General features: G+C 50.3%; 1 protein-coding gene across 1 annotated transcript in view; it reads left to right on the top strand.

Annotated features, from left to right (window-relative positions):
• LOC123511804 (serine/arginine repetitive matrix protein 2-like) overlaps positions 1-3,459 on the top strand; it is a 20,180-nt gene extending 16,721 nt beyond the window's left edge. Inside the window, exon 5 of the mRNA XM_045267829.1 lies at positions 1-3,459. This exon is cut by the window's left edge and continues 389 nt beyond it. Within this exon, the coding sequence (XP_045123764.1) occupies positions 1-2,737 (2,737 nt within the window). The 3' untranslated portion in view covers positions 2,738-3,459.
• The last annotated feature ends 6,954 nt before the right edge of the window (positions 3,460-10,413 follow it).

Here is a 10,413-nt window from a genome sequence, read left to right as displayed (position 1 = left end):
CTCACACAGCTGCAGGCACTCGGGACACAGCCATCCCCTGCCCCACACTCCCGCCCTCACACCGCGGGAGGAGGGGGGCGGGGCCCTGGCGGGGGAGTCAGGGAGGGAGCCGGGGCGCCGCCCAAGCGCCATGGCGCCCACGCCCCCGCCTCCCCCAACCCTGCCGCCCCGGCGCGAGGCGCGGAGCCCCGAGCCCATCCCCCCGCGCACTGCCCCTCCCACCAGCCTGCTGCCCTCCACAGACTTCCACTTTAGCCTCTACACAAACCCCAACGCCCTGCCTCTCTGCAGCCCCGCCGGCAGCGCATGCCTGCCCTGGGGAGCTCGCCGCCTTTACGCTAACACGCCTCCCGCTGACCTGCGTAGCCTGCCCGCGGCAGGGACCGACTTGCCCTACACGCCTCCGCCGCCGCCGCCACCTGCCTGCACCAACCCGATGTGTTGCGGCGGCCACGCCTCCAGACAGGACCGTCGCGGGCCGATGACGCCGGGGGAGAGGGAGTCGAGGGGCCGCGGGCCAGGCCGGGCGGGGGAGAAGGGCGAGGCGCGGGGCTTCCCCAGCCACCGGCGTGCCCTAAGCGCTGAGGCGTGGCGCGCGCCTGACGAAACGGACTCCTGGCACGAGGCGGAGCTGTCCAGGCTGAGGGAGTCCCGCGCCGGCCCGGAGGTCCCCGCCCTGGACTCCAGCGTGCCGGGGCGGCCTCAGGCGGGAGGCGGGGGCCGAGGCAGCGGGGCGAGGAAGGAGCAGGCGGCGAAGCAGAGCAGTCGCAGCAGCAGGACACCTGACGGCGAGGAGGGCGGCCTGCGTAGGTCCAACTCTGCTCGGCTCAGCAAGGCGTACTCCATCTCATGCGTGCCCGGTGACCAGTGCCTCGGCTACGACTCCGTCATCCGGGAACTGAAGGGCACGCCGCGCTCCACACCCCGCAAGGAACCCGTCACGCCGCCGGCGCCGCCATCACCGCCGGCGTCCATTGGGCTGTGTGGGCTGGAGGTGTACGACCACAGCCCCAAACGCCCCACACGGCGCTCCGTGTTCCACTACTGCACCTCCAGCCTGCCCCACCGCCGAGCCGCGCGGGCCAAGAAGAAGCGAGAATCCACCTCGGCGCCGCGGGTCAAGTCCTCCTCACTGGACGAGGACAAGCTCACCAACCTGTCGGGCCCCGAGGACGGCCAGGACAAGATCGAGTACGGGTTGGAGGACGAACCAGAGGAGGTGTCGTCCCACGTGCGGCCCAGCGAGCTGCAGCTGCGCCATTTCCTCTCACTGCCCTTCGGCGGCGGCCGTCCAGCCGTCTCCACGCCAGAGCCTGGCATTGTGCGTGGCGGCTCCTTCACCGAGCCACACCGGCCCCGCCCCGCCTCGGGGGAACGCCACTGGAGCTTCTCGCAGCCAGCCCGTAGCGAAGGTACTCCGGGCCGCGACGCGCCCCCCAAGACAGCCAAACAGAGGTCCTGCCAGTCCCTGTGCGAGCCGCCGCCTGACAAAAGGGAGAGTCCGCCCAAGAAGACTCCGGCCATCAGTCGTTCCGAGTCATTCCGGCTGTCCACGCAGTCCCTGGCGGGGCCGCCGCCCGCCCGGGAATGTTCCAAGGCGTCCTGTCCACACAGCACAAAGACGCGACAGCTGGTCAGGATGCAGGCCAAGGAGAGCAGCACCGAAGCCTCGGATCCCTTCATCCTAAACCGCCTGGCGGTCACCCACACCAAGTCAGAGGACATAACAGCCAGCTCGGCCTGGCGGAAACCCCCGCCGCCCACCAGACCGGAGTGGAGCAGCGGATCAACTGAGAAGATGCGGCGGAAGAGTGGCGGCGGGGCGAGGCGGGAGCGTGACGCGGAGGGGCGGGAAAGCCTCACCGCCAGCTGGATCGCCGCCTCCACGGCGACGGAGGAGGCGCGTGGGTGGGTGGCCACCAGGAAGGGGTCCTTTAAGTCTCAGGTCAAGCACAAATCACGGCTGCAGGAGCCCCAGCCGCCCCTGCAGCAGCAGACTGTCAAACAACCTCAACAACCCCCGCAGCCCCAGCAGCCAGCGCGCCGCAGCCGCTCCAGCTCCTCCTTTTCCTGGGCGGGCAGCGAGGAGCGCGCCAGCGGCGCCACCTCCGACCACTCAGGGCGCACCGTCATCTCGGCACGCTCCCGCTCCCTGTGTACAGACTCCCTCGTCACGCCTGCCCGCGAGACCGCCGCCTCTGTCGCCGATGTTTACCGCTACGCCCCGCCGCCACAGGAGCCTCGCCTGAGGTCAGACTCGCTCGAGGCTCGCTGGTCGTCAGACAACTCCCTGGAGGAGCGGCCCGGAGAGGCCCGTACGCCCGCCTACGACAGCATCCCCTCAGAGGTGTCCAGCGAGTCTTCGGTGTACGGCACGCCCCGCCCCAGGCAGTACCTGGCCACCCGCGGCGAGGACCATGGCGTTCTCTCAGACGACGAGGCCTCTGTCGACCTGGACGCAGCCCCGCGGCCCCGCAGGAACCTGCCGCCACGCCGCAGGAAGTCTCAGGGCGCCCGCCCCGGCGAGGAGGCGCCCCGTCCCCCGGGGGACATCAGGGGCGCCTTCACTCCACCTGCCCTTCCCTTCCCTCCCCCTCCCTGGCCCGCCATGCCTCCGCGGGCGGCCTCCTCCCCCCAGGAATCCTCGGGCAGCGAGTGGTTCCCTGCGGGGGAGGTGAGCCGCACCGTGGGAGCGCTGGCCGCCTCTCTCTCCGCCTACCGCACCCACCTGGCCTGAGCGGCGGCCCCCGCGGCCCCCTGCCGCCACTCCTCTTAGTTCTAGAGAACGTTTTCACACTTATCTGTGGCATGTGTTTGTTTTCAGCATGTTTTCTCCGCCGTAGCTCAGCATGTCCGTGGAGCAGTCAGGCAGGCAGGCAGCCAGTCAGCCACTGTCCAGCAGGCAGTGGCGCTCCCTCACTCACTACTCAATCACCACTTACTATACTTACTATACTTACTATACTTACTGGACCAGTATTTTTGGTACTCAGCCTCGTTACTGTTCCCTCCACTGTAAATATTTATAACGCACACCCCAAGCTTTTTTAATACATTTTTATTATAAAGTCAGAGTCTCACACGTGTTACATGTTCAAGACATGTTACGCTTGAACTTGTAAACCTCAAACCTTCGGCTGAGAGCGGCCGTGATGCGACGCCCGCCCCGCCCCGCCCCGCCCCACCGGCGCCGCCCCGCCCACCTCCCTCACGCAGCCGAGACCGCTCCTCCTCCTACTCCTCCTCCTTCGTCAGTAGCAACGAACACAAGAGAACGAAATATTTGCATGTTTTTTAACTCATGAGAAACACTTATGGATAAAGACCCCTTGACCTCCGTGATGACCCAATGAAATATACGGACTAAGGTTACGCCTCTTTGCCTTACGTTGTCCCTCCCCCTGGCTAAATGAGAGAGAGAGAGAGAGAGAGAGAGAGAGAGAGAGAGAGAGAGAGAGAGAGAGAATGAATAAATGTATGAATGAAGGCAAAGGCATCAATAATGAGATGTGTGTGTGTGTGTGTGTGTGTGTGTGTGTGTGTGTGTGTGTGTGTGTGTGTGTGTGTGAGTGAGTGAGTGAGTGAGTGTGTGTGTGTGTGTGTGTGTGTGTGTGTGTGTGTGTGTGTGTGTGTGTGTGTGTGTGTGTGAGTGAGTGAGTGAGTGAGTGAGTGAGTGTGTGTGTGTGTGTGTGTGTGTGTGTGTGTGTGTGTGTGTGTGTGTGTGTGTGTGTGTGTGTGGTGGTGGCGGAAGGAGGGCGACGGACGCGGGCGTGGGTCCGGGCGGGCGGGCGCGCGTGACAGCTGCTCGGGGCCTAGAGAACAGACGCCTCATGCCGCCTTGCTGGTTTCTTCCCCAGCCTGGACGGCCCAGGGTTACCGCATCCCTCACCACACGATGTCTGGCCGTCAGAACCTCCACCACCACCTCCACCACCACCTCCACCACCACCACCACCACCAGCACCACCACCACCACCACCGCCACCGGCAGCCGCTTCCTGCCTCCAGCACCACCTCCTCTCCCTTGCCCGCCACCTCCTCCAGGGTGCTGCCTCCCCCCCTCCAGTACCGCATCCCTCCCGCCAGCCCCTGTAGTGCCTCCCAGAATCCTGCCAGGCCCCCACAGGATCACTGGGGGGGCGCCCTCACCCCATGCACCACCCCGCAGCCCCACGCCCCGTCACCCTCACCACACCACCACCACCACCACCACCACGGCCACCGCAAGCAGCAGCAACAGCAGCAACAACAGCAACAACAGCAGCAGCAACAGCAACAACAGCAGCAGCAGCAACAGTCACAGCAGCAGCAGCAGCAGCAGCCACCACAGCAGTACCTGCAGCTGACATGCTCCCCTGGGGCGGGGCGCCGCTCCAGGGTATCGTCTGAGTGTGGGTCGCCGTCACCTGCGCTGCGCACTCCCTCGGGATCGCTGCAAAGCGTGGCGCAGCAGCAGTGGCAGCGGTGCAAGCCGCGCTCCTGGGACAACCTGCTGTCGGCGCGGGGCATCGGCGGCTACGGCTTTGGCTACGGCTTTATCGACACCATTCCGCCGCGGGGCGCCACGCGGGGCGGAGACAAGGTGCGGTCCTACAGCACACACCGCCTGCGGGACGAGGACAAGGAGAACATGGCGGCGGGTGCGGGGCCTGGGGCGGGGATGGGATCGGGCGGCGTGGCGGTGGGCGGCGGGGGCGTGCGTCCTGCGCCACGCTCCTCGGAGAACCTGGTATCGCCGCTGGACGGGTCGTGCTTCTCGTGTGACTGTCTCAACCTGGACCCGCCGCCCCTGCACACCTGCCTCTTCGCCAAGCCCAAGAGCACCGAGAGCCTGCTGGCGCCCCGCTCCCTGCACCCCGCCGCCTCGGACTCCAGCCTGGCGGGGGACGGCGCGCCCCCCGCACGCCGCCGCTCACGCGCCGCCTCGTTGGCAGACTGTCTGGGGGCCTCGCGGCGCTCTCCGCCCCCCCGTGACGAAATGACCCACCTGTGACACCCACATGCTTCCCTGGCGCGCGGGGCACGCCCTCCCCACCACCAGTGACACGTCCCGCCCCACCTTGCCCCGCCCCTCACTTTTTTTTTTCAATGGCTCTCTTTATACGAGGCACCCACGCCCGCCCCGCCCAGCCCGCCCTCGTCCCGCACCATCCCCTTCCATGAATCCTCAAAACTTCTCTTAACCAATTACCAGTCCCCCTTTCACCATTTACCATCCTCCCTCCTCCTCCTCCTCCTCCTCCTCCTCCTCTTCCTCTTCCAGCAGCGAGGCGAAATGGGGCGGGGCGGGAGGTCCTTGAGAACACCGACACAAAGGTCAGAGCTGCCCCTTCCATAAGACCACGCCCCCATCCCTCCCTTGCACCACCACCACCACCACCACCACCACCACTACCCACTCACTCCCCCACCCCACGCCCGCCCCCCAGGCAGAGGCGCGGGGGTACGCCGCAGGAAGACCACGACAATGATGGTGACAATGATAACGATGATATGATGATAATGATAATAACAATAATAATAATAATAATAATAATAATAATAATAATAATAATAATAATAATAATGAATGGTAGAGGGTCAATTATCACTTATATTTTCCGCGCAGGCAATCGAAGGGAAGGAAAAAGCGGAGGAAGACAAAGTGAAGACAAAAGGAAAGTAGAGAGAAGGAAAGAAAACAAAGAAAATGCAAGACGGAACGAAAGAATAGAAAAACTCATATAAAAGTAAAATGAGAGAGAAAAGGAAAAATAAAATAAATAGTAAGAAAGACAAAATTCACTCACTCACACACACACACACACACACACACACACACACACACACACACACACACACACACACACACACACACACACACACACCTGCTCAGCTTCCTTTTTCAGTACGTGCCAAAAAACATACAAGTAAAAAAACATACAACAGAAAAAAAAAACACAAAACGAAAGAAAGACTAATAAAAAAAAAAAAAAAAAAAACAGACAAGCTCACACACACGTCCCTGAAATGGCAACTCAATACCGGCCAAGTTGAAAAGAACCAACGCACATGTCGTGGCAAAAGTCAAGCATAACTTTCTGTGACCAAATTCTGAAACACTTAAGCGCCTCACCTCTACTACATTCAAAAGGGTCTTTTTGAATTTACACGGGTTTTTAAGGATGTCTTTAAGCAGTTCTGGGTCTAGTTGAAGTTACACGTTTTTTTTATGATGTTTTTTACAGTTACAGTAGCAGATTGACGCAGTTTCTTCTCTCTTAACAGGAGGAATACTACTCATATTGAAAACCCGACTAATCATCTTTGGCTTTGAAGAATTATCATGAAGTTACACGGGTTTTTAGTGGTATTTCTATGAATCCAGTGGCAGATAAACACTATTTCTACATCACAAACTGAAGAAACACTTTTAACAACGCGCTTAATTATTCCTGTGGCGTTTGAAAATAGTCGTGGTGTAAGAGCGAAGCGTTTCAGAACACTGGCCATGTACGCTTGCTGTCTCGTGTTTCCTCTCTCCCTTCTATTGCTGTAGTCGCATGGAAGGGAAAGAGAGAACAAGTTATTTTTGCCCTTTTATACTACAGAAGTATTTATAAAAGTATTTACAAGAACTTAGCACAAAAAAAGTGTCCAAAAAAGTCATGAGAATTTTTTTTTTTTTTTTTTTTGTTTAAGTTTATCAAGGGAACTACGAGCGGTGGACGTGAGCGCATGGGTTGCCTGACTCCCAGCCACGAGTGTACCCTGGCACGTGGGACAGAAGTACACGTCTTCCCTGGGGACACAAACTGAAACATTAATTTCCTGGGGACTGAGACATGACCTGGAGTGCGAGTGTGTCTTCCTGGGAGTCAGACATTTGCTATTCATTCTTCCTCATGGCTTGAAGTGAAATGATTAAAGAAAATTAATCCTTTACGTTTTAATTAAAGAATACATTTTCTATGAGGGATAAAACTTTACAAAAATTTTACGAGTTTTATATTTTTTACTTAAAGGAACGTACCTCTTGGGATTAAAACTTACGATACATATTTTTTTCCCGAAGATAGAATGAATTACCTCATTGTATATATAAATTAAAGGAAGGATAAAATTTAAGATTATGTACCTGCCTTTGTGTATAAACTTAAAGGAACGCGCATCCTCTGACCACTGGAATTTCAAAGGAATTACCTGAATTTCTTTATAAATTTCAACGATTAGATATCATCTTACGGTTGGATATGAAAAAAAATCAACTTTGCTTTTCATTAATCTAAAATAATACGTTTTCCTCGATGATTGGAAATTATAAGATATTTCCATTAATTTCTCTACAGACCTGAAATAACGAAATTCCCTCTAAGGATTGAAAATAAAGAGAAATCAAATTATTTTTATATTGATTTGAATACATGTATTTTCCCAAGGATTGTAAATAACAAGATCTTCCTACCATTCTACATGACTTTAAAGGAACGCGTCTCTTATGAACCAAAATTCGCGTCATTTATCTTTCTGTTGAGATCAGAAAACAAAAAGATACTCGCGTCTTCCCTTAATATTAAAAAAGATGAAAAAAAAATCGTTAGAATCAATACAAGAAAATCGAATCAAATCACGTAAGATGAAAAGAAATAAGTGAATAGAAATAAGAAAACTACCGAAAGAACTAAAAGAAAAAAAAGACGCTAAAATTAAGCCTACAAATAAAAAAAATAGCAGAAAACATGAACTCTAGAAAAAACTTGAAATAATAATAAAAACAATAATATAAGGCATTCAAGAAAGCGGAGAAAATGTAAAACCCCAAGTGGATGTAGGCAGAGGAAAGTGACTCTAGGTGTGTCCTTACCATAGAGTTTAATATAGAAAAGTCACTCTTATTTCTATCACTGGTAAGGAGAAATTAATAAATAGATAAATAAAATAAATAGATAGATTAAATTGATTGAGTCAGTGAAGGAGAAGAAACAAGAAGAAACACAAGGAATAGGAGAAATAGAAGAACTAAACACGTAATAGGGATATATGTCTATAGAACACACACACACACACACACACACACACACACACACACACACACACACACACACACACACACATGCACTTAAAGACGATAATCCCGGTGGAAATGGAGGAATTGTGAGCTTAATTGAAGGTGATATTAAGTGTAAGACTGAGAGAGAGAGAGAGAGAGAGAGAGAGAGAGAGAGAGAGAGAGAGAGAGAGAGAGAGAGAGAGAATGAGCGAGATAAAGGCAGAGAGAAATAGTGACTGATTTGACACTTAAGTAAAGCTAAAAAAAAAAGATTAACTATATATAAATGAAAGAAAAGACTTATATTATATCATTATGTAATTTTAAGGAAAGAAATTTAGCTCGTAAAAAAACTAGGTGAATAAATTAATAGTTAGGTAAATAATAGTCATTCTAAAAATTATATATGAGGAAGAAAAAAATAGTTAATATATTACAGGAATGGAGCGGATGAGAGATTATGTCTGTATTGATGATGATGATGATGATGTTAATTATTCACAGCCACTTATGACTCTACACACACACACACACACACACACACACACACACACACACACACACACACACACACACACATACGTAATAATTCTCTCTCTCTCTCTCTCTCTCTCTCTCTCTCTCTCTCTCTCTCTCTCTCTCTCTCTCTCTCGTAGGGTACTTATACATATAATTACATAAACAAACAATTATAGTGTTTACTCTAACTCAATTAAAACTTTTGATCTTAATGTAAACCCTTCATGTAAACACACACACACACACACACACACACACACACACACACACACACACACACACACACACACACACACACACACACACTGGTGACAATTAAATCATATAATATTAAAATACTTAACGATGATAAATGAAATAAATGAAATAAAAACCAAGTCGCTGCATTTCTTTATTTAAATGACTCAATCTTTTCATTTTTGTGCCATTGACGCTGAAAAAGAGACCAAAGTGAACAAAAGACAGTCGGGTTAGGTTTGATAAGAGGATCAGATTCTTTACTCATAATACGATCTAATAGTTTTGTGAGTCTCATGTCTTTATAAAAAAAATAATGACGGTATTCTAATGCATTTCAATCTTACATTCTAATTTATAAGTTCCTAATGTTTTTTTATCTTTTTTTAACATTTCTATTTCTTATTTCAATTTTGTATTTTTCTTTTTATTTAGTTTCATATTTTTCTTTCTCTCAATAAATTACTTTCACCATTCATATCTTGCTTTTCAATTTAACTTTTTTTCTTAATTAATTTCATAAACCCCTTTTTTTTCTTTCACCATTCTTTTCTTGTCTTTCAGTTTAGCTTTTTTTTTAATTAATTTCATAATCCCATTTTTTTCTCAACAGATTACTTTCACCATTCTCTTCTTACCTTCCAGTTTCGCTTTTTTCTTAATTAATTTCATAAACCCCTTTTTTTTCAACAAACCATTTTCAGCATTCTCATTTCATCTTTCCATTCAGCATCTTGTAGTCTTATTCTTTATTGTTTCCATCATCTTTGCATGTCATCTTTAGAATTCGCATTTTTGTCATTCACTTTATAATCTCCTTTTCTCATTATTTTCATCAGTTTGGCATTACATCCTTCAGTCCTACATTCTTAAGTTACCTTCCAAATCACTTCCACTAAATTTTCACGTTTTCATCTTTCGACATCGCATTTTTGTCACTCATTTTATCATCTTTTCTCATTATTTTCATCAGCCTCGCATTATATCTTTCACTTTTACATTATTTCAGTTACCTTCCAACTCACTTGCACTAAATTTTGTCGTTTTCTTCTTTCGACAGCATTTTTGGCATTCACTTTATAATCTCCTTCTCTCATTATTTTCATCAGCCTCGTATCATATCTTTCAATCTTACACAATCTTACATTTTTAAAGTTTTCTTCCAAATAACTTCACTTTTTACCTTTCAATTATTTACTCTATATATTTATCTATTTATTTATCTATTTCTATTTTCTCCATCAAAGAATCTGGTAATAAAACAAAGCAATGATGTTCCTGAATGCATTCCAACCCTCTTATTTTCCAACACTTTACATTAACACCCCTCTCTCCTTATTAATACGTCTCAGTCCTAATGCTAAGTGCAGATCCTACTTAAAAAAACCATTCTAGTACTTAAAAATAATCCAATCCCTTTTATATAACCACCCAAATCCAATCTTAAACTTAGTAACACTCCAGTATGATTTATAAACACGATCCGAACCTTTCAAGTAGAGAACTCAACACCATAACATACAGTAGAGGATTTGACACCGTAACACAGTAACCAATCCTTTAAATAGCGAATCCAACACCATAACAAGCAGTACCCAATCCTTTAAATAGAGTATCCAATACCTTTA

Source organism: Portunus trituberculatus, chromosome 32 (genome assembly GCF_017591435.1).
Source record: "Portunus trituberculatus isolate SZX2019 chromosome 32, ASM1759143v1, whole genome shotgun sequence".
Taxonomy (NCBI): domain Eukaryota; kingdom Metazoa; phylum Arthropoda; class Malacostraca; order Decapoda; family Portunidae; genus Portunus; species Portunus trituberculatus.
Note: the sequence above shows the minus strand (reverse complement) of the source record. Positions and strands in the feature narration are given on the sequence as shown.